The sequence below is a fragment of the Periplaneta americana genome, chromosome 3, assembly GCF_040183065.1.
Source record: "Periplaneta americana isolate PAMFEO1 chromosome 3, P.americana_PAMFEO1_priV1, whole genome shotgun sequence".
Taxonomy (NCBI): Eukaryota; Metazoa; Arthropoda; class Insecta; order Blattodea; family Blattidae; genus Periplaneta; species Periplaneta americana.
In genome coordinates, this window is record NC_091119.1 from 151,877,534 (window position 1) to 151,903,329 (window position 25,796).

At 35.1% G+C, this 25,796-nt stretch overlaps 1 protein-coding gene across 2 annotated transcripts; it reads left to right on the forward strand.

Moving 5' to 3' along the window:
- Nucleotides 1-23,940, forward strand: LOC138696655 (uncharacterized protein DDB_G0286591-like). 2 transcript variants are annotated; one of them, XM_069821876.1, is made up of 5 exons: nucleotides 1-210; nucleotides 4,732-4,834; nucleotides 7,594-7,816; nucleotides 10,754-11,566; nucleotides 19,428-23,939. In XM_069821876.1, the coding sequence occupies exons 1-5, from the start codon at nucleotides 158-160 to the stop codon at nucleotides 21,140-21,142; spliced, it is 2,907 nt and encodes a 968-aa protein (XP_069677977.1). In that variant the 5' UTR covers nucleotides 1-157; the 3' UTR covers nucleotides 21,143-23,939. The 2 variants fall into 2 exon arrangements, with proteins under 2 accessions (XP_069677977.1, XP_069677978.1); XM_069821877.1 differs by lacking the exon at nucleotides 7,594-7,816 and having other exon boundaries at nucleotides 195-210; nucleotides 19,428-23,940.
- Nucleotides 23,941-25,796: the final 1,856 nt, after the last annotated feature.

The window sequence follows — 25,796 nt, forward strand, 5'->3', positions numbered from 1 at the left end:
GTGGCGCCGCGGTTATGAATGTTATGTCGTGGTGTTGTGTACTGTTTTTGTCATTTAACCTAAGGAATTTTAAGGACAAGAAGAATAATATTAGCAGTTTTAACTTTTATGTCAAAAGCGTAAAAAGAATCACCATACTTTATAACACTATAATAATATGAATTATATATTTGATACTAGTATCCCTAGAGTGACTACAGTAGCCGACAGGTACTTCATCATACTTTATAATACTCGAATACTATATATATATATTTGATACTATCTTCTGACACGTCATGTACTAACCATGGCTAACGAGAAAGCCACGTGTACTAACTTTGCATAACCTAAGGTTTGTTCCAGCAAGCAATTCAGAACGTGTTCCGAACTAATATTGAACTTCTTTCGACGCATGCGACAGTTGTGTAGGGTAGGGTGACAGAATTAGTTCCGGATTTAACGTTGCTGGAACGTTTCTTGAACTGTTCGTTCAAGACCTTCGGCAGTTCTTCTCATATTAGAATTATATTCATCTTCCTAACTTAATTCGCCATAAAATGTATCACTATCACTTTCCAAATCACTCATGATCAACTATTTTTTTATTTTAACCAAATGCTAAGTACAGGAACCCCATGTCGTAGCACTTTGCAAAATCACTCTGATAATGTAGAAAATGAAAGCTCCAGTGAGCGACGGTAATGTGTAGGCCTACTCAATTGTTTCATTACAAATTTAATATGGTCCTGGTCCATGTAAAATACTAATTTTTACTCCATTTATAGGCCTACTGCATTTTTGGTCCAGGAAAATACTAGTCTCACAAAAATACTTTTTTTTACTAGTATTTTCCCTGGACCAAAAAATTAAATTTAAATTGATGTCAGAATTAGCATTTTACAATAGACCTCACTGAAGATGTTCCATTTCATTTTTTTCCGTTACCAATATCCCAGTGTTTTCACAAAGTGTATGATACAGCGTTCGTGTGCTTATGTAATGTTCTGGTATTGTAGGAAAACACATTGGGCTACTGTGCTTGAGCGGGCAGTTCAGAATCAATGCTGAACCGTGTTGGATCAAACCTCTAACATAACCTATTGCATGAACAGCTTCAAACTGCGATGATAATGTAAGCTACGTAATGGAATGTTCCCGAAAAGGCATGCCTATTGGTAACGTGTTTTTTTAGTAGGTTATTTTACGACCCTTTCTCAACATCTTAGGTTATTAGGGTCTGAATGAGATGAAGATGATAATGCCGGTGAAATGAGTCCGCGGTCCAGCACTGATAGTTACCCAGCAAAAAACCCCGGAAAAAACCTCAACCAGGTAACTTGTCCCGACCGGGAATCGAACCCGGACAACCTGGTTTCGCGGCCAGATGCACTAACCATTACTCCACAGGTGTGGACGGTAACGTGTTGAATGACAGAAAATGGAGGATATCTAAGTGATAGGAGGCCGAGAATTTCGTCTAGAAACATGATGTGGCCATGTCTCATACAAAATCCCCGAATAATTTAATTATGGAATTTAATGTTGAGAGGGCGAGCGATCCCAGATGCTTCGAATTGATATATTAATATATAGAAACAAACCTATCCTAACACCGAAAGTTACCCAGTAAACACCGTGGTAATTCTGAAGCTATTCCTAAGTAAGGTGGAGGTATCGTGTGGGCAGTAATAGGTATGCTTACATCAGAAAAGTGTAATTTATAGACTTTAATTTTTTTTTTGTACGAAGGTTTGTCTTTCTTACATAGGCTTACACTGTGCTGTTATTGTTGATTGATGCCAACATTGACAGTGTTGTTTTTATTCTATGTAAATATTGGTGTTCTTTCAGCAGTGACGATAAATTAATTTTTTCTTAAAACTAGAAGAAATGCTGTTCGACCCCTTTATTTTAACAATATAGGCCCAAATTAATAACCAGTCGAAACTGATTACTATACGAATTAGTTACAAAGCATACCTGTTACTGACATACCGATACTGTAACATGTATACTTTTCCATTGTTAGCATCGACAATCGACATATGTAATGTAAACTGATTGTACAAATTAGTTACAAAGCATACCTGTTGACATAGAAAGTATACTTCTCCATCGGTAGTGCCGACATACATAATATTTTCGTATGTATTAAAATGTTATACAATGTGTTTGCATTCAGTGCTGTGACAGTCTTATTATCATGGCTCAGTCAATAATATGAACCATATCGCTCATAAGAATGCAGCTTACGCAAAAAAAAAAAAAAAAAAAAAAAAAAAAAAAAAAAAAAAAAAAAAAAAAAAAAAACATTCTCTCTCTCTCTCACTCACACACACTCTCACTCCCCTGCTCTCTCTCTGCTCCTTTTTATCTCTCTCTTTCCTTTCTCCTCCCTCTCCTTCCCTTTCCTTTCCTCTCCTCTCTCTCACTCTTCATCTCTATCCCTTTCTGTCCGTCCCTTTCCCACCCCTCTCATATTCAGGGTGAACCGTAAGTAATGTCATTAATTTCAGGAAGTTATTCTTTGCGATATTTAAAACAAAAAAGTTTAATACCATTTAGCTCGTTTTTGCTTCCCTTTTGAGATAAAAATTATTTTATATGAAAAATTCATAGCGTGTTTTGAGAAACATGCTCAGTCAATTTAATTTAATTATGATAAATGATAATAAATGTTTGAAAGAATTTTAGTTTTGTCCTTTTGAAATTTGAGCCAAACAAATGTAACATTGTAAAATTCCTTCGCAGAACGAACAATTTTTTTTGTTGTGTGTGTGTGTGTGCGCGTGCGTGCGTACGTGCGTGTGTGTGTCTCCCCCCCCCCCCCAAAGCCACAAAAGTGTGTTTTTTTTTTGTGAATTCACTTCTTATATCACCCCTTCATATATATATACACAATGCTTTTTTTCTGACTGAACTTGTCGACCATCGACTATTGACGGCTCTTTTTTTGTTGTTTTTTTCATCATGGAACTGAGAAATGTGTCAATAATTAGGTTCTTAACTTAATTTTTCTTTGAATTCCGCCAAGGCTATGGAAGTCTTAAAGTTTGATGAAAAGGAGGTTAAAATGACAAAATTCTCCTGCACTGCACAGTAATCATATCCCGTCCATTTTATATTTTACACAGAGTTCCATCACCTTTTTCTCCAAAAGAAAAGCACTATATGTGTGTGTGTGTGTGTGTGTGTGTGTATATATATATATATATATAGGCCTATGTATATAAACATCAAAATAAGAAAGAAATGATGATTTAAACATCATCAGCAGAAATGTTGATTTAATAATATAGTCGAATGAGCAATCAAAACAATTGAATTCATTTTGGTGTTACTGAAAACTGCATTTCTTTTAGTAAAAGGCGAGTTATCGGTCAACAATTACCTACATCAGCGTAACACTACAATTGCCTGCAAGACAGATATACAGGGCCATTAAACTTTACATTACCGAAAATGCAGTGTGTCATGCCATAAACCCTCAGGCAGTCGTGACTTTTTCGATAGATCTGTAAAGGATATCTGTTTGAAGATACAATCCTTAGTGGATACAGCTGCTAGGCTACTTGAAAGTGTTGAAAAAGCTTAAATACCCTTTACAATTTTATTAATGATGTAGCCTAACTTGTGGTAATGTTTAATAAGCGATCAGTAACTTTAAAAATTCTAGTGTTAGAGGCATACTGGTAGGGCCTATATCTATTACAGAGCATTTAGAATAGGAACTGTGGTAACTCAGCAAGGGGTCTAATGGGATTTTTAAATCCTCTGGTGTCGCCACGACAACTGAGCGAAACATTGGCATGACGATTGTTTTAAGACTGCAGTTTTCCCAATGAGTTATATTACTGTAACTCGTTGAGTTTTCCTCTTCATACTGTGGACAGAGCAGGTAGAACAAGCTTTGCTATGGAATTAAGGACATATTTCTTGTGGTGTTTGGGTAATTTTTATTTTGCCGTTTATATGAGCGAGTAGTAATATGCCTAATTGTTTTGTTCTGGTGTAAATCCGGTTATAGCCTATAATCTGTAAGGAAGTAAGACGTTTCTTTCTTCCACCCGAAGGCTAGGCTATTTTTCAGAAGTGGTGTAGGGCAATTCCACGAAGACAGAAAACTGTATGCTCGTTCTTAAATCTCTGATATCCATATTTCTGCAGTTTTGATAGTAAGAGTTGATAAATGTATTATTCATGGTAAAGAGGTAGAAGAACTGGCTACTAAAACTGAATGTCATAGCACATATTTTCCCGAACTAGGGTCTAACACGTGAAGGACATGATGATTATGATGATGATGATGATGATATCTGGTTGCCTTCATTCCAATGCTCTGGTCTCTGCTTGTCTGAGCGTAAGCTGAGAGTTTAGACATACTTTTTCTCACAGATTAGTACAACCTTTTGCTATCTCTTTTCCCCCTCACTGCAAACTGTGACGTTGCACAGAGGCAGAGCAGTATTATTTGTGGGAATTAAATGACAGGAAGCTTGATTTTACCATATTCTGATATTATTACCCAGCTCACTGAAGGTATACCAAAATCATTATGATGAAGTGTAATCTAAAAGATATCCTGTTATACTTAATACTGTACAGTATTACTATTCTGTGGCTAATTCATATTTCATATTTTGGGTTTTGGCATTGTATTTAATGATGATCCTTGCATGAATTTTTATATGGTCAAACTGTACATAAAATGCTGTATATTGTAAACATGTCATTTGATTAATTTTTCAGGCCGCTTGATACGGATGTTACAATACCATTCACACTTCCAAAAAATTTCATCCGCAGTCGAATGGAAAGCTGGAGACGGTTAATGGAGAAATATGAGAAAATGGTAATAATATAAATGTGATGAGTGAATCAAAGTACCATAGTCTTTATGGTCTTCAGCTCATTCTGGTAACTGTAGTATGTTTGATGTGTAGCTGTGAAGAAGTCAAGCTTTGAGTGCTAAAATTAGGTTGTTAAAGGGGAACACAACACAAAAAAATATATATATTTTTTTAATTAACCCATTTGTGCCCATAACTTTTTCTTGTTGAATATTTTCATAATCTTCGCACCGTCACATGAAACTGAAATGGAAGTTAATTATTGTGCTGCAGGCTCCTTTGATTCTTCTAGTATACACTACAATGATATAAAAGTTAATTTTGTAATTCATTCCTTTGCATTTTTGCAGAAAAATAGTTAATGCAGATTGTTGCGAAAGCACAACACTAGGCAGATATGGGTTAATGTACTCGTCCTTCAAAGCAACATTGCAATAGTTTTTACTTCCAGCTCACCACCGTTTTCACAGGAGAGCGATTCTTAGAAATAAAATGATGTCACTTTGCCAAGTGGTCGCATAGCTGTAGTAGTAAGGCACGTGTCACAGTGAGTTTCTTCCTCATTTTGTACAGTCGTTAAAATGCCTCAATGTGCAGTTTATGGATGTTCCAACATTTCTGGATGTTAAGGCAAGGACAGAAAAGAGAGAAAATTCTTCTGCTCATTTCCTAAAAGAGATTGTTCTCCAAAGCACTCGGCCTGGATGCACTTTTGTAAGAGAAAACATTTCATCCCAACATCTAATCCAGTTATTTGCTCTGACCATTTTTTACCATCTGATTACAATGAATCTGAGGTTATGAAGTTTAAATTAATGCCCGATAAAAGAAAAGGACCTACCCTTAAATCTGGAGTAATACCAACATTAAGAGATGTGAATATATTGAGAGTTGAAGAAAAGAAACAACGAAACTTACGACATGAGACGAAAGAGAGGAAGAAGACTGTTTCCACACTTCTTCAAACACGTATATCTACTTGTGACGTGATAGTTAATGAGGAAATTTCATCCCAAGATCCAGAAGAAACATGTGGATAAAGAAGTTCAGTGCGAAATGGGAGCTGAAATGTTTAAAAAATTATGTATCGACGAAACATGCGACAGTAGTAATGATAGTGATAGTGATAGTGACTTTGAAGACAATGATAGCGAAGACATAAACAACGAAACTTGTATTGAAGTAACATGGTTTCTAATTTTATGGAGTTGTTTAGATAAACTATTTAAATTGATTTTTAAGAGTGATATAAATGCTCAGCATGGCTTCCTTCGAAAAAAAAGTAAAGTTGAGAGCCAATGTCATAAATTTACCGCACATATAATAAAACCTGTCCCTGAATGAAAGGGTTGCAGACCAAATTTACCAAACATTTCTCGCTCATATAATAATTTGGAAGTAGCACAATGGGCCCACGTGAATGGCACAGTTATTCAAAAGCCTTAACGAATTTTGAAATTTAATCTGAATTTATATAAAAAAAAACATCAGAAATGGTCACAATCAACATACAAATAATACAAACGCAACATTTAAGGAGTACCAATATGGACTATCAAACAGCTTTGTCAAGACTGAAAAGTGTACATCTTAGAAAAATTTAAATGATAGATTTTGCAAAATGCTGCTCACTCTGCACCACAACCTTGGAGATTTGGTCTGGGGATCTTGCATTAAAACAACACATGAGTCAATTTATTTGGGAAATGTGCATTAGTGGTGGGGTGTAATTTGAAGACCTGTGATTTTGTCGCAGGTTCAGACTGTGACTATAGTTCGAAAATCACAGCTCTGAGAAATCGTCATCTCCGCCCATTATGTGACTCAGGAAGCTATATCTGAAAATCCAGATTTGTATAATACACGTTATTGTTTTGATAACAGAAGATCACAAATTTAAGTCACGCAGTAAGTGTGCACTCAGTGCTGTGTTCTGATGATCCGTCAACACACTTGTATGTGGATAAAATTGAGCCGAGGTCTGGTATAATTCCTGGGTAGCTCAGTTGATAGGGCATTGGCGTGCTCAGCCAAAGGTTATAGAATGGAGAAAGTTACAGAACTCGGAACTGTATGCATTGTATTCGTCACCTAACATAATTAGGAATATTAAATCCAGACATCTGAGATGGGCAGGCCATGTAGCATGTATGGGTGGATTCAGAAATGCACATAGAGTGTTAGAAGATCTGAAGGAAAAAGACCTTTGGGAAGGCCGAGACATAGATGGGAGAATATTAAAATGAAGTTGAGGGAGATGGGATATAATGTAGGGTCTTGCTGAGGATAGGGACTGATGTCGGACTTATGTGAGGGTGGCAATGAACCTCCAGGTTCTCTAAAAGCCATTTGTAAGCAAGTAATCAAACCTAAAACTTCTTCAGATATAAGGCAGCTGTGTATCGTGAGGCGGGGCTACAGAGCTGCATTGGATTTTAGGCAAAATACGAGCAGGTATGTATTCCTTTTTGTCTATGCCTCAGGCGAACTAGACGGAATGTTGTAGCATAAGGTTAAGTTCGTACTGTGCACCCCTGTAGCCCAGTATCACAACACATGCCTGGTATAAGGATTTTTCTGTGCAAAAAAAATTTACTGACACAGCAGAGTTACTTTTAAGTGATGGAGTTATTGAGCCACCATTCCTGCCATTAATCATTTAAACCTGTAATGTTTTTGCCAATTTTTGTAAGTAATTTTAATATTTGTTTAAATTTATGAACAAATATGTGCAATTTACAGTATAGCAATTTCATTTCAGGTACCTGAAGATGATGCAGACAGTTGTAGTATAACTGAAATTGGTCTTGAAGAAGAAAATAGAATGGGATGTAATAATATTATGTCAACAGATTGTTCAAGAGTAAATGACGAAGGAATGGATAGTTCCATATTAATCAAAAACAGATTGACTAGTAATGTAGAAACAAAACTGTTGAAGTTGAACAGTCCTGAGACAAATAAAATGAGTGGCACAGAGCCTGGTATGTATTCCACTTTATGGTTCAAGTTATGATAGGTGGGGAGCAAAGGCTAATTGGGATTTCCCAGTCTCTGATCAGGTCAAAAACCCTGATAGAACTGATATTTAACCCTTGTGGTGAATTTCGGTGAAGTCCGGAGGGCCTAATTAGTGAAATCCACTCTCCTCACCTCCATGCTGGGGCCCCGTGGGATTTTTTAAGATGCGAAATAGAGAGTGGTGTGCGGAAAGCAATGGGAAGCTACCGCATTTACCTTTCCCAAGAAAAACTGCAAACATGGCATGATGAGTCTCTCCACGGTAAAAGATTTCGGACGTAAACTATCTCTCCATTCGGATGTCCGGGAGGGGGATGCTGGGGAAGGACACATTATGAAGCAACCCAACAGAGAGAGGAAAAGAAAGATTGAGGATTGGAATGTGGAATATAAGGACTATTCTGCAAGCAGATAAGTTGGAAAACTTGAAGGAAGACATGAGAAGAAACAGAGTATCTGTGATGGGAATATCAGAAGTGAGATAGGAAAATAGTGATGAGTTGGTGAGTGGTGAATTTAGGTTGTTTTATTCAAATGGTGAGTGCAAAGGAAGTCATGGTGTTGGTGTATTACTGGGACCACGTGTGGAAGATAAAGTGATAATGCCTTATGTAGATGACCGGATGATACTAGATTACTAGGGAAGAAAATGGACTTGGTGCTAGTGCAAGTTTATATGCCACATAGAGGATTGGCAGATGAGGAAGTGGAAGAAAGCTATGACAAGATAGAAGAGATAGTTGTCAATATGTAAAGTTCTTGGACAATTTCTTATCACCTGTAAAATTGTAACTTTTATGAAAGCTGCACAAAAAGTTGTTTTTTTAAATACAGTTATCGCTCTAGAGCAGTGGTCAGCAATCCGTGCTCTTTGTGCAAGAGTGCTCACTGCTGCACCTGAGTAGTTTGCGAGAGCAGATCCAAAGACATTCGAGGGATAGATAGGCTACATGGCTAAGCACTGAAGCACCTCTGTCACCACTCTTTTGTTACATATTCTATCTGTACTGAGTGAAAATGCTATTTACGTTTTATATTTACTAACCTTTCTTGGTTGTAGAAATAAAACAATAGCATGGAATCTTGCCTGTGGTTTCTAAGGTCAACTGTTTACAGTACATGACCAACTGTTCAGTTTTTCTGAATCGATTCTTGTTTTCTGGCTCTCTCTGTTTAGGTGAGACATACATCTATTGTTAAGCATTGAGGAGGGTTGAGATAGGTACGTTCCCAAGATTTTACTGATTTGGGAATGTGATTTTTTATATGCGTACATCTTGATTACACAACTTCTAACACTGTATCACTTTGGAATATGTTGTTGTTGTTTTCTAATGCCAGGCGTTTGACAATAATGTCATTTGACCTCTTGCACTCCAATATTTTTCAAAGATATTATCATGGCCAGCCACTGAAGCACAGATTTTGAGGTGTTCCGAATCCATTTCTTGGTTTGAGTTGCACAATGGGCCATTAGGGGACTGATATATTCCAATTCTATGCAGGTGTTTGGCCAAACAATCATGGCCTGTTGCCAATCTAAATGCAGCTACAGACGATTTTCGTGGTAAATCGGGAATTAACTGTGGATTATGATGCAGAGAGTTCCATTTTTTCCCTTGAGATTGTGTTATCCTGTTTTGTTTGTTGAAGTCTAAGTATGTAGATTTAATAAATCTTTTCACAGAGTAATACATAGATTTAGTAACAGGTCTGTAAGTAGCAGTGCTGCCCTTCTTTGCTAAAGCATCCGCATTCTCGTTTCCCAGGATTCCACAATGGGATGGTATCCATTGGAATACAATTCTTTTATTGAGTGATATTAATTGAGAGAGCATTTTAGTTATTTCTGCTGTTTGAGATGAAGGCGTGTATTTAGAGACTATTGATAGAATAACTGCTTTGGAGTCTGACAATATAACTGCATTATTAAATTTATTGATGTGGCATAGAAGATTCCTGAGACTTTCACTTATTGCAATGATTTCTCCATCAAAACATGTTGTTCCATATCCAAGAGATCTATAAAGTGAGAAGAGACAGCATGTAACACCTGCACCGGCACCTTGTCCTCTGGAGATCAAGGATCCGTCGGTGTATAAATGAAGCCAGTTTTGTGGAGGGTACCTAATATTAATTGTCTCTAAAGACAATTGTTTCAGTATTTCAGTGTTTACTTCTGATTTCAGTATTTCTTCTGTTAAATTTAGATTATATTTTATATTTAATAGAGTTAAAGGATTTGGTTTAATTTGTAAGTTTTCTTTTAAATTCGGAATATTCATACTTACTTTGTTAACACAAGAAAGTAATATAATACATATTCCGAAGTGATTTTTTACTTTATAACATTAATTCATGGTTCACTTACTTACTTACTGGCTTTTAAGGAACCCGGAGGTTCATTGCCGCCCTCACATAAGCCCGCCATTGGTCCCTATCCTGACCAAAATGAATCCATTCTCTACTATCATATCCCACCTCCCTCAAATCCATTTTAATATTATCTTCCCATCTACGTCTCGGCCTCCCTAAAGGTCTTTTTCCCGCCGGTCTCCCAACTAACACTCTATATGCATTTCTGTTCACTACATGGAAAAAATGACAAATTTTTTTAAGGCCTACTGAGCCATACATAGTGAATCATAATTTTATGAAGTGATAGAGAAATATTGATAATAAATCATTCAAAATAGAGTTATACGTTTTATTGAGAAAACCATATATCATAGAAAATACGGTATTAAACTTTTAAGATCAGTTTAACATAAAGAATCCTCTGTTACACTTTGCGCACTCTAACTCACTCTCTGTTATCTAGTTACCTTTATAATTAGGCACATCTATTGTTATTAGTGTTTAGTTATGTATATGTACCTAATTAATTTAATATTTTTCAGATGCATCTTCGGAGGTGGTTATGCAAAAATGCCTCAAGTCAGTAACGGAGTATGATGACTATGACGAGAAGAAGGACAACGAGAAAGATGAGCGGGAAAAAGACTTTTCTACTACACTCTTTCGTTGTAACAACACAAGCAACAAAGATGTTATATTTGATCCTGCTGAAAATGCCATCATTGAGCTTCAAGACCACTGTGGTCAACATACAAATGGCTTACAATCTAAACAAGAGGAAATGAAAACATTTAATAATAAGTATTCAGTTCAGATTTTAGAGAAAGAGATTGGTAACAAAGACATTTCAGTTTCTGCTAAGGGAACTGACAAAAACATACTATCTACACAAATATCTGGAGTAGAAAACTGCCATATCGATTGTGAATCAGGTATTATATATAAAAAATCTAGACGAAATACAAGAGATTGGATTAAAAGTTCGAAATTAAGTAGCGATCTTAAAGGTGATGTACAGAGTAATGCGATCTCGAGGAAGGTGAGACTCACATCAAGTTCTCATGAGAAGCAGGAATACGAATTCAAAGGCACCTGTGATTCAGGTTTCAGGAATGAAAAATGTTTAACAAATCTTGAACTTACTGTACTTGCTCCATCGCGAACTGAGGTGGAGGATTCAAGTCAACAGGAAAATGATAAAGATAATATTTCTTCAACTGGAGAACATATTTTTCAGTCTTGGGAAACTACCCATGTGGATCCGAGAAACTTAGTACATCCAGTTATTTTAGGGCCCAACTTCACTTCATATGATGAAAATACCAAGTCAAATTATCATCATCCACTTTTGCACTGTAAGTATGAAATTTATTTACTGGTATTAGAACTTAGAAGTTAAATAGAGAGTCCGTCTTCTTTGAACTCTCTAAACCATCTGAAGACTGTTGCATGAGGTATTGCATATTACCATATTCTTACTGCAGCTTTTTACTACTTTCTGCAGCTGTAAGCCTGAAAAAAAATAGAATCTTACTATTGCATAATGTTCCTCCTGCGTCATTTCCATGTTGTTACATAAAAGAGCACTGCTGTCAACTACAGGCTAATACTATGCTGCCATCTACAAATATTATATAGAAGCCTGCTGTTTTCAAATATGCAAGTTTGAAAATATAACTGCAAAAGGAAAGTTGCAAAAACAATCAGTTTCAAATATTATTGATCAGTCCTTGTATGATTTGTCTTTGCTATATCTTTCCTTAGATTAACTTCCATCCAAAACAGTTAATCACAATATTGATGGTCCTAAAAGTGTGCTTCTCCTTGTGACAAGACATTGCTGTGATTTACATTATGCATATTTGTAGAGAGTTTTTACTTTTGTAATTTATTTATCAACTTTAAATAGGATGCATGAACTTGGTTTTATATTATGAAATGTATTTTATATAGGTATTTAGAGATTTAAAACATTTAAATTAGTTCGTAACACAACCTATGCCTAAAGATGCTATATTGGGATTTTCGCAAAGGAGACAGAGGAACCATAAGTGGTGAAATTATGCCCAGAGAAGATTAGAGATAAAGGGGACAAATAAATGTAATTAGGGTAATATAAACAAGTGGACTCTTAAAAGAAGAATTTGAATAAAATGCAAGAATTATTGCTGAAATAATGTGAATCTGATAATAAATGTGAGGCAGTGTTAAGAGTCAAGAGTAGCAACCTGGGAATTATAAGTTTAAAAGTGTTTAAGATACAAGTACCATCATTTCCCATAACTATGGTCCTGGAACACAACTATAGTTCACAATACAACCATTCAAATTTTGTACTCCATAACGTAATACCTCGTTTATCTATATTTTTGCTGTATTGTAGTTTGAAGTCAAGTCACTGCAACTATCTATGAACGGTCTATGTTACTTATACAGTGTTCTTTGAATGGTTGTATCATGGACCATAGTTGTGTTCCAGGACCATAGTTATGGGAAATGACGGTATACGAAAAGAAACGGTAAAAGATTGAATTAGAGAGCAGTGGAAATGGTGGAAAGGAAAGTATGTGCAAATAATTATAGGAGAGAATAGTTTGGAAAGAATAAGTGAAGGCAGGTAGATTTGAGAGCTGATAATAAAAGAAGAATTCAAATAATTAAAGAAAAGAATATATTATAATTGATAAGAGGGTCGAGAAATGGAAGGGAGGCAGTATAGTGATTGGTTAGAGTAGAAGAGGATGGATTAGGGAGGGACGGATAGCAAAGCAGCAAAACAGGGTCATAGGAATAAATGAGAAAGTAATTAGCAAATAAATTTATAAATGTAAGATAGTGGAGTATAAAAAAGATCATAAGACGATTAAGTAACATTGAAGAAGAGAAAGTGAACTAGAACAAAGATAATAAACAATGAACTTATGTGGAGAAAGTGTGAAAAACGTTGAAGTGATGATGGACCAAAAAGCAGAAATGTGAAGGTCTACCCTGAGTAAAATTGTAAAGCTGGCTAACAATAAATATCATATCATATTATATTGGGATTTTTAATGTTAATGATGCACATTCTGATTTTACACAGTAAAACTTATTCAAAGTGGAATCGCAAGGCACTGAAAATTTTTTTTCGGATTTCGGCAGTTTCCACCAGAGGTCTGCATCGGACGTTTTCGCTTGAGCGCTAAGTAGTTGATAGCGTAATCTGATAGGTAGCGCACATGCATGATGGGTAAAATTGTCGCGAGCGATAAATCCTCAAACGGTATAAGCCGAGGGTTAGACATGCGTTCTTGTTACAGTGATGAACTGTGTATAACATCATAGATATTTATCATTTCAAAACTTTGCAGTGTTTAACTAACCTCTTCATAGTACAACTACAAAACTTGCTTTAAAATGTAATATAAATGTTGTAAGTAAATTTTTTTTTTCTTTTTTTTTCCACACAGGAGTGAAATCACTCTTACAACATTTATATTACATTTTAAAGCAAGTTTTGTAGTTTTTGTTGTTGTTTTTGCCACATCTGATAGATGTTATTGGATTTAAATCTAATTATTATAAACGGAGGATACAATCACGATAATGCAAGAACCGCATCAAGCTTTTTAGTAATAATAATAATAATAATAATAATCTCTAATAATTAGTGTATCAATCTTTGCGTCTGTAACAGTTGTGCAGCATGATTATTCGTTTTATTATATTTTCTGTGACGTTATCTCTGTACTAATATTGTTATTTATTTACTGCTATATCAATGATATTCTGTAAAATGTTTCTACATCGTCACAGTATATAGGCGGAACAATATCGTCCCTCCTCTGGCAAACTAGCGAAAGTGGAAATAAGCGCCCCTGCACTTAAGGTCTATATTGTACTTAGTACTTAATACAATATAGACCTTAAGTGCAGGGGCGCTTATTTTCACTTTCGCTAGTTTGCCAGAGGAGGGACGGTATATATGGACCTATCATATTATATATGTGGTAAATCAAATATTGAATAATTATTAATTAGCAGTAATAACTGTATATCGAAGTTTTTCATACTATTTTATTTATAGATTCATGTTACTGTTTTGGTACGTTCTATTAGACATTTGTCATAAACGCAGAAAATAAAGCCTTATTTTTACCGTGTGAGCAAAACATACTGTATGTGTATCTTATCTGTTGCCTTCCATACAAGATAAGACATGTCGGTGAGACGACCTTATTCTGTGCTTCTATTTATTACGAGTGTATCACGACCGATCTTATCTCACTCGAGGGTGCAACATTCAACCAAGTTCAAGTGAGCGATTTAACTCCAATGTAGTACTCTGGTTTCCACATTATACAAAACTACTTAAATCTGAAATAAATTGTATTAAGAACCTGTATAATAAAATCATCATTATTACATAGCTTTGTTTGTGAGTGAACTTCAGCAATGCTAGGAAACTTTTGTTATTACTACAGTAAAATTACTACAGGCACGGCTCATGCTATGTGTTCAATGGTTCATTGAACCACCTATAATTTCCTTTTTAAAAATAGCACTAGAGGACCTGTGCTGCTCTGCAGCATTCATTTACACAAAGCTATAGAACTTGTTCATGACTTTGTCTTTTTATTTAACCCGTAAGCACACGCGCTGGGGTAAAAAATACCCAGGCGTTATTTTATTTGCTGGCAACACTGTCCATCAATTTTAAATTCATCCCGCATTTTCAGTATCTTTCTTTCAGATCTTTGTGCATTGTTGTATATATGATTGAGTTAGTTTTCTTGTGGCTGCACAAGTTTACACATGTTTATATAAAGACCGGGTAAGAAATACCCCGCGCGTGTGCTTAAGGAGCAGTAGTAGCGAATAATTTTGATAGAGTTCCATTTGTATTTTAAATTTCAAAATGGACTTAGAGTCTACGCAAAGTCGTCAAATAGTAGGCTGGCTGGATGAAGAGGACGAACAAGAAATTATTCAAGGTGAATCGGAAGATGAAGATGATCATATTTCGGAAAGTGAACATAATACCGATACAGAACAGGAACAAGGAACAGGAAGCAGATAGTAGTGATGACGACTGTGATGACAACGCTCCACTATCTCAGTTTACTACTTACAAAGGTAAAGACGGAACTTCTTGGAGGAAGTGTGTACCACCTCGAAATGTTAAGACCAGAGCGTGCAATATAGTTACTCACCTTCCGGGCTGTAAGGGACAAGCTCGCCAAGCAAAGTTACCATTAGAATCCTAGTCGTGTCTTATAGATGATAACATCATAGATGATATTGTCAAGTACACAAATATTTACATCAGATCTATCCAGAACAACTTCGTTCGCGAATGTGATGCTTCGATAACTGATCAGAATGAGATAAAAGCACTTTTTGGTCTGTTATATTTTGCTGGTGCACTGAGGGCAGCTAAACTCAACGCTAAAGATTTGTGGACAAGTGATGGAACAATGGGAATAAACAGTTTGTTCTTTCTTTTGCGGTGCCTTCGTTTCGACGACATTACTACAAGAGAAATTAGAAAAGCGACTGATAGACTCGCTCCAATGAGAAGTGTTTTTGACTCTATCATAAAGAACTTCCAGAAAAGTTATACAGTTGCTGAATATTGCACTATCGATGAAAAATTGGAGCCCTTCTGAGGACACTGCTTATTCAGACAGTATATCAAAAGCAAACCAGCCAAATATGGCATAAAAATATTTGGACTAGCTGATTCCCGCACTTTCTATGTGTTGAACTTGGAAATATACTGTGATATGCAACCAGAAGGCCAATACCGTCAATCAAATTCTCCATCTGATGTAGTCAAACGGCTGATTACTCCTATTAGTGGAACTGGAAGAAATGTTACATTTGATAACTGGTTTATGAGTGTGCCACTTGCCAAAGAACTTCTCAGTGATCACAACTTAACATGTGTTGGAACTGTAAGACTAAATAAACATGAAATTCCTCCTGAATTTGTGCAGAAAAGGCGTGAACAATTTTCCAGTGTTTTTGGATTCCAAGATAGACTGACTCTCACTTCCTATGTTCCAAAACCAGGAAAAGTGGTTCTAGTAGCTTCACTATGTCTTATGATGATGCCATTGATCCAGACACCAGAGAGGAAAAGAGACCGGAAATAATAACGTTTTACAATGCTACTAAAGGAGGAATTGATGTAGTGGATGAACTATGCGATACATACAGTGTGTCCAGAAAATCCCGACGTTGGCCACTTACCGTGTTTTTTGGTCTTCTCAACATTACAGCAATTAATTCTTTAGTTATTTATAAAACTAACAATGCTACTTCACAAGGACCAATCATCCGCCGATCATTTCTGAAGGAACTGGCTCTTGGATTGGTGAAAAATCATTTGGCTCATAGGTTGACATTGAAGAATTTGCCTCTGGAAATCAGATCCACTGTTCGAAGAATGAATGGTGTGGAGGAACTAACCCAACCAACACAGAAACGAATGAAGATGTCCTCAAGTTGATGTGAGGTATGTCCTAGGAAGAAGGATCGTAAAACTAATACATCATAGGTGCAACAATATGATTTGTAAAGAACATTCGGTGCCTTCTTGTGATGAGTATGCTGATACCAGAAGTGGTGATAGTGAATGAGTGGACGAGTGATGCCCATAAATACTTTTTCTTCCATTTTTACATTTGTGTTAGCACTGAGATCAAAAATATAATATTGTGGTGTTTTTTTGTGGAAGACTTTCACTCAAAGTTAGTATTCATATGATTAATTGTTAAATTAAAAAGAAGTGTTCAAATTACTTTAAAATATTCCTAACAAATATAAAATCATAGCATTTCAGTATTAATTATATTTTGTTGTTAGTAACACTTTATTTGTTTTGGGGTAAAAAATACCCAACGCGTGTGCTACCGCTATAAAATAATGTGCGTGTGCTGACGGGTTAAGCATGTCGTAAATTTGCGTTTTTTCGCACTTGAACCTCATCATTATTTCCTATACTGAGAGTTTACCTTTTTCCTTTGCTTCAATGATTAATTTTTTTCATTCAGTTACAGTGTCACATAGGAGTTCGTCATGATGTCTGGCAGGGGCTTCAGTAATAACTCTTCTCCACGAATTGGTAGCTGTCATCCCCTTTATCTGTCTCTCTCTTGTGCTCCTCCGCTAACTGTTAGCACACTGAATCTTAGCATAATCAGTGATGCATAGTTAACTAGTAATTTGCCGTTTTGTGCTGTATGTATGTGTTTCTTAATTCTCTTCTACAATTTTCTGAGAACATGTCAAATAACTGTCTTTCCTTTGATACAGTAATACTGTACTATACTCACCTCGTTCAAATTTTGCGTGATATGAAGTTACCTGTCCAAATAATTACTCACTGGCATTAACAACCAGGTTGAGTGATTAAAAATACAGTGTACAAAAACAGTACATTTTTTTTTTTTTCCACATTATAGAAGTAGTTTTTGATACGAGTAAATTCCTGTACTATTGCCTTCTGTGTCGGCATTGGACAGATTCTGCATTATGTAAAATATATAACACTATTCCATCTGCTGGAACTAAAAAAAGTGTTCAAATTTGAAAAGTTTCTGCCTTATTCACATTCTGCCTTGCATACGTTTTACTTTATCAGAATTATTATCTCTCAGTATTCATGTTTTTACAGTAATAGTGTCAGTTACAAGGCAGTATTTATATTTTCTGTAATTCATTTGCGGTTATTCTGAAGAAATGAGGACACTTTCACGTTTGTTTAACCACCAAATTTAGATAGCTGACAGCTTCTCACCAAAGAAACCAAAGTTTGATTCTTGGAAGATTTATGGTACCGGTACTATTTTTGCCTTGTTACAAAGATAATTAATTAAGAAAAATCTCATCCCATTTCTGTATATTATTATTTAATTACCTTATTTCCATTTTATGCAACTTCTATATAGGCCTATATATATATATATATATATATATATATATATAAATTAATTATGATCATTTTAAGTTGTTGTTTTTTTCGAAAGTAAAGGTAAAAGTGTCCCATTTTCCCATTTGCATGCTATGACGGTGAATGGGGGGTCACGGAGGTAGAACTCTATGGCTTCATGACCTCGGCACTAGGATCAGGTGGTGTGGTCTGTAACATGCTCTGACTGCCTTTTACTACCAGGAAAGACCTGGTCTTCAATTTGGTAGGAGACTGTGTGGCCCAGGGACCATCTGAAAGTTTTGACATTGAAAAAATTCTTCTACATCTGGGATTGAACCCAGGACCTTACAGTCCGTAGCCAGTTACTCTACCAACTAAACTACTCAGCCCAACTGAGCTATTCCACTGCTAATTTACGATAATAGTTAGATTAATTATGTGCTGCTGTGAGAAATCTTATCCAGTGAATACAGTAGAATTTCTCATATCCGGCAACTGTGGGACAAAGCCAGTGCCGGATAATTGCAAAATACGTTTATAGGTTATGTAAAGACATACTGTACTGCACAAACAATTTTTTCCATGTTGAAATTTAGTAATTTTCGTATAGATATTTAAAAATAAAGTTTTGAAATACATACAATCTTTATTTATAGTACTGAATACGGTAATATACATTCATCAGTTCATAATTATTGTAATACAGTAATACATAATAGCGTAAAAAATAAAAGTTTTCGTAACTTTATGACAATTTTAAATGGCGGCCATGTGACGTGAAGAACAGTGTAGCCAACGTCGCAGCTATGAAGACAATATGTAATGCTCGATGATTTGAACCTCTTTAACATATCTCTAATGTCTGCTTGTTTATATAATACTAGCTATCACTCGAATTAAACTTGTATGCACAATAGGAACAGAGAATTTCACATTTTTCTATTTAGACTCATCCAACACCCCTTCAAAACGGGCTAGTTCAAGTGGTAAATTTAAAGATACCGTCTCTGCACATTGTTTGCAAGGCCCAAGTGATAGCTTACCGATGCTATCCGATTTACTCTAGGGACATAACAGGGGTTTCAGTCAGTGTTTTCATGTGTGAACAATGTAAAGAGTAAACACAATATGGGGTATGTACAATCCACGAAAACCACTCACATTTTTGTCTGACTTTTCCCTTTCACTGAACGACTTTTTTTTTCTGCTGTTTTGGTATTGCTGGTTATTAGGATGGTGGATACGAGGGATTTTACTGTATCTACATTTTGTTTTACATCTTTGTATTGTATTTTCAGATACACTTGGGCAAACTGATGGAGATATCAGGAGTTCTTTACCACAAAATATGAGAAGAAATAGTGCCTTCCAAATGTCAAAAAGAAGTGATGAGGAATGTGACAGTGGTGATGATGGAGATGATGACGACAATGTGTTTTATGAGAATTCAACGATTTCTGAAAGCAAATCAGGAGGAAATTTGAAATATACCAAATTCACTAGTCCCTTGAAAATAAAGAAAAATGTGGCAGTATGTAAAAATTTAACTACAAATATTCTGAATAAGGAAAATAAATATGAATGTAAAAAGGAGTTAAAAGAGGGAGATATCATTGAAAACTGTGATAAGCATACTTCAAATAATGGACCTCCACTTTTGAATAAGAAACAGGCATCTAAAAAATTAAAAAAACGTATTAATGCAAGAGTTTCTGATAATCTTCAATTTAAAAAGAGAACAGAAACAAACAGGCGAAAGGGACCAAAAAGCAATAAACAATACAATAAAAGTGAATTTGAAATAACAGATGAGGAAAGAAGTGACATATTTTCATATGAAAAAGCAAAGCATTCATCACTGCTGTGTAAAAGTGATATACACGAAAACTTCAGTGATGAAAATAACTATTCATCAAGAAATGAAAGAAAGAGCTACAAATACCTACATAAATCACTTTCTTTTAAAGAAGAAAAAAATGCATTGGACAATGGCAATGCTATTATATCTGAAAGTACAACTAAAAACAGAGGCACAAAGAAGCTACAGCAGAATGTTACTACTATTAATAGATCTGTTTCTCAAGGTCGTAAATCATTTCGACCAAAAATCAAGAATCGTTCCAATAAAAGTGAATTTGAAGTAACAGATGAGGGCAGCAGTGACAGCAGTAGCATATTTTTAAACAAAAACTTTATTGATGAAAATAACTACTCGTCAAGAAATGAAAGAAACAACTACAAACACCTACATAAATCACTTTCTTTCAAAGAAGAAGAAAATGCATTGGATGATGGCAGTGACATTATATCTGAAAGTACAACTACAAACAGAAAGACAAAGAGGCTTAGTCTGAAGCTAAAGAAGAATAAGGGCAGTAGTGACAGCAGTAGTATATTTTTAAACAAAAACTTTATTGACGAAAATAACTACTCGTCAAGAAATGAAAGAAACAGCTACAAACACCTACATAAATCACTTTCTTTTGAAGAAGAAGAAAATGCATTGGATGATGGCAGTGACATTATATCTGAAAGTACAACTACAAACAGAGGCACAAAGAGCCTTAGTCTGAAGCTAAAGAAGAATGTTAATAAATCTGTTTCTCAGAGTCGTAAATCATTTGAACCAAAAATCAAGAATCATTCCAATAAAAGTGAATTTGAAGTAACAGGTGAGGACAGCAGTTGCATATTTTTATACAAAAATTTTAGTGATGAAAATAACTACTCGTCAAGAAATGAAAGAAACAGCTACAAACACCTACATAAATCACTTTCTTTTAAAGGAGAAAATGCATTGAATGATGGTAGTGACATTATATCTGAAAGTACAACAACAAACAGAGGCACAAAGAGCCTTAGTCTGAAGCTAAAGAGGAATGTTACTACTATTAATAGATCTGTTACTCAGGGACGTAAATTATTTGAACCAAAAATCAAGGATCGTTCCAATAAAAGTGAATTTGAAATAACAGATGAGGACAGTAGTGATAGCAGTAACATATTTTTATAAAAAAAAAAAAAAGCATTCATCACTGCTACGTAAAAGTGATACAAAGGAAAGCTTTATTGATGAAAGTGACTACTCATCAAGAAATGAAACAAAAAGAGCTACATAGACCTGCCACCTACATACCGATAAGTCACTTTCTTTTAAAGAAGAAAATGTAGTAAATGATGTAAGTGACATTACGTCTGAAAGTACAGCTACAAAGAAAGGCACAATGAGGCGATGTCCTAGTTTGAAGCTATAGAGAAATGTTACTGTTAATAAATCTGTTTTGCAAGATCGTATATTATTTGGACCAAAAATCATGAATCATTGCAATAAAAGGAAGGGACATTTCCTCTGAGCCATCCTCTGAATTAATTACTGCATTGAGAACTTCTTACCTAGTTCTGATTTTAGAATATTGCAGATAACTGATGTGTAACATAATATTACAATAAATATTTTATTTATTTATTTATTTCTCATCAATCTTGTCTGGACAAGGCTGATTTGATGTTATTACAATTATTGTTCTGTGGGTTCATTATGCCAAGGTAGCTTTGATATCTAGCATTGCATTTTGTGTTACAAATATTTTGCAAATTAACTATGTAACTTTTTAATCGTTGAAAATGTGTGTAAATTGCTTGTACTAACTTTTTAAACCAGTTTCGCCATTTTTAACTCTTGCTCAGTAACTATTTTAGCAAAATATATTTGAATTGTTACAGTACAGATAACCAAAATTAGCATACATATAAATAATTGTAAGAGTTTTTTTTTTTAATAAGCTAAAAGAAAATTTCTGCTGTAACGTCATACTGATCAAGTTCATATTTTATGGGCTACATACAGTACAATACGTCAGATTTATAACCTTACCACTAACCAACACTTCTACTTTCTGCAGCGGTACTACTTGCTTTTGTTTCCAGCATGCAGCCTGCAAGAGCGTTACACAAAAATGTCTCTTGACCAGTATCATTACTCCGAATTATTATTATATTAAAAATAATAAATAGCTTTATTTAAGAATGTTCTGCATGAAATGTTACATCATTTAGTATTTATTTAGTCGAAACATGTTGCCCTCTCCCACACTTTTTGACTTGTGAGCCCCTACATCTAGTCTCTCTTAATTTTCTAATATGATTGTATGCACTGTAGAATGATTAAAACTTTGAAAACTGGAAAATTCTCTTCAAATGATCTTTATTCTTGTCGAACAGAGTTGAGTACCATACATAAGAACCATAAAAACTATTGCTGTTGTAGTAAATTGACAAATATCCATTCCAGTCACATAACTGCCACAAAAATTCTGTCTTGTACTGACAGTCAGATCCAGCAGGAGACTGGATGAGTCCAATTGTCTTGTTTGTCCTTTGTTATTTTATTGTAATGTTGGCCCTTGATTTTAATCGGTGTACACATGTGAGACATGTAAGAGAAAGTCACAACACAGTTGCGGCTAGTGAAGGTTATAAAACAGGCATGTTGTATTATAAAACATTTTAAAAATAAAAAGATAGGTGCATAGTTTTTGGTGTAAATGTAGACATCAAAATAACAGTGCCATGTAAATGACGCATCAATTTTGTGTTAATAAAAATAGTTTTTAGTAAAGTACTGTTGAAATGTTGTGGTTACCTTTTTTCAGATTCCTATGTTCGTAACTATCCCATAATTATGTCACAGCCAAACAGCAACTGCACATATAGTTTCCTTTCTCCACCCCTAGTTAGGTAATGGTTAACCCTCCACATTGGCTAAGTGGTGGGGGAGGGGAAGAGGTCTGTTCTTGATGTAGTCTGCTTCACGTGCTATGTAATATGATGATACATTAAAATAATTTGCATAAGTATGCTAACTATTTTTCTTTTTAATGTCTAACTTTACATAAATTAACTGCTTTTGTACATATATTATGAATTAAACATTTTAAAGAATATACAAATAAACTACCATTATATTTGGAATATAAAGTTTGGTACTTCATGTGCATATGCTCACAAATCACTTTCAAGGAATGATTAAACTATGTCTCTTCAGGACAGCATACCCTTCATTTAAGTTCACCAGACGCCAATGATTGAGAGTAGGGAAATACACTTTCACTACGTCATACTACTGTTGACCAATAAAACTGTACGAAAGGACTTTTCAACCAATCATGGCTGTTTATCCTACAATTTTATCACTCCCCTAGCACTTGTTTGTTTGCCAACATTTAAAACTGAAAATTCTTCACGGTACTATGAAACATGCTTTGTGATCGGCATTTGTTTCCCGCATAGATAGTCGACTGAAAAATAGCGGCTCTGTTCAAATGTTTTGGTGAGGGTAACATAGTGAAATAGAATTGTAGTAATTCAATTAATATCTGTTTTATTGTATTAGAGACTTTATTCCTTCTAATCTTTATATATTTTCTTTATTTCTTTGTTTGCCAACATATTTTCAAACTGCAAATTCTTTACGGTACTACAAAACGTTTTGTGGTCGTCATTTGTTTACCGCACAGACAGTCAACTGAAAATGGCGGCTCTATTCAAATGTTTTGGTAAAGCTAACATTAGTGAAATAGAATTTTAGTAAGTCAGTTAATATTTTATTGTATTAGAGTACTTTATTTCTTCTAATTGTGTAATAGTCAATTAAATCTCACTTGAGTTTTGATTTTCTCTAGATAAATCAAAACCTCTAGTGAGATTATTATTGAAAAATTGTACCAATTGATAAAATACTACTCTCAAATGGTAAAGGTGTCATGTTACTAAGAAGAGGCACGACCTCTATCATCACGTACATTTAAATAAAACTGTGCTAAAAATGTTAGTATAGTAATTTATTTTAATAAGGTTACAGATGATGCAAAGTGTACAAAACAGTGTACCAGAGTTACAAAATAATATACCATCAGGCCCCTTAATTAAATGCATCACGTATAAAAATAACATATTGAGTGAAACTTCAAGTATGCCACTGGATTTATAAAGCTGTCTTCCCAACAAGGTCACTTTCTGCTCCCAGCATTTCACTCTTATCAATCTGATGTTCTCAGGCAATCAAGGTTGCACAGCCAAAAATTGCATTCAGTTAGTTAGTGGTGACTTGCAAATGATGGATTCTGGGGTCGACCTGGTTGGCGAGTTAGTATAGCGCTGACCTTCTATGCCCAAGGTTACGGGTTCGATCCCGGGCCAGGTCGATGGCATTTAAGTGTGCTTAAATGCGACAGGCTCATGTCAGTAGATTTACTGGCATGTAAAAGAACTTCTGCGGGACAAAATTCTGGCACATTCGGCAACGCTGATATAACCTCTGCAGTTGCGAGCATCGTTAAAGAAACTAGAACGTTTAACATGGATTCTGGGATAGCATCCTCCCCAAAAGAATGAAAAATATAATATGTAATGTAGGGAAATGCATACTTCGCAAGTAAGCAATTTATCAGTAAACTGTAATGTTGTTGGCGTGAATTTTTTTTCCTCCAATTCGCAGAATCACAGAATTTAATGTTTTCAAGTTGATTTTGAACTCTCATGAATCTTCTGAAACAGTGTGTTTTAATTTAAGATGCGGGTGTTGCACAGTTAGGGGAAGTAATTAGCTTTAGGTGCACACTGTGAGTTTAGGAGGAATCTTGAGCAGAGTCAAATATTTGCCAAGTTGGCTTTTAAGTTAACATGTGTATTGAATCTGTTCATACTCATTATCATTTTCTTGTGTGTTTGTGACTGTGTTGCGAGTTAATATTGTGATCCCTCCACATTGTAATAATTCTGTGAGCAGTATTTTAAGTGCTGGTAGCAGGAATCTGACTTCTGAACGGAAGAGGCTAGAATTTCTGAGACCTGATTTCATAAAGAGTAAACAATCCAAATGTAATCCATAAAAAGCAATTTTATGCTGGAGCGTCATTTGCTTTCTGAGCTAAATCAACAATTTTAAAATCAATAAAGCAGAATTTTCGAATGTTAATCAAATATGTTTGATTTACTGCTTGACCCAACATTCACTATAGACTCTTGCACGCCTGTTTTTAGCTGCTAGTAAATTGTAACTCATTTTTGCAATTAAGTATACATACTGAAGAACATTCCTTAAATTTTACAAAGTGATGGCCATTCCAATCTTATTATATGGGTGCAAAAGTTGGGTTTAAGGTTAGACCATTCAAAGGGAACGGAGTGGCAGAGATCTAGTTCTTTTAAGCAGTAGTTGGATACAAAAAGAGAAATGACGAAATAAGGAATGAATTAAGTGCTGACAATCTGAATAATATAATCCAGAAATACAAAGCTGAAAGGATCATTTATCGAGAATGCAAGGCTATGAACTATCAAAAATAACAAAAGAATACCAACCGAGAAGACAGAGGACCCAAAAAATCTAAAATGTGTTGGAATGACCAATTTTAACCAGAGGTAGAATAGGCCAATTAGGCCTAATCTTTGAAGTTGATGAAAAAGATGATGATTACATACAGTTAACCTCTTACAGTATAATGTTCGAAAAAAATGACGTATGTCTTATGCATGCTTTGAATTTCTGGAATGTTTCCCTGAAGCAAGACAAATTATTCACGTGAAATATTAAGAATTTCCACAGATGAATATCATAGATTCAGAGGATCTCAGAAGTAGCCACAAATGATGAGTCTCAATGTGAT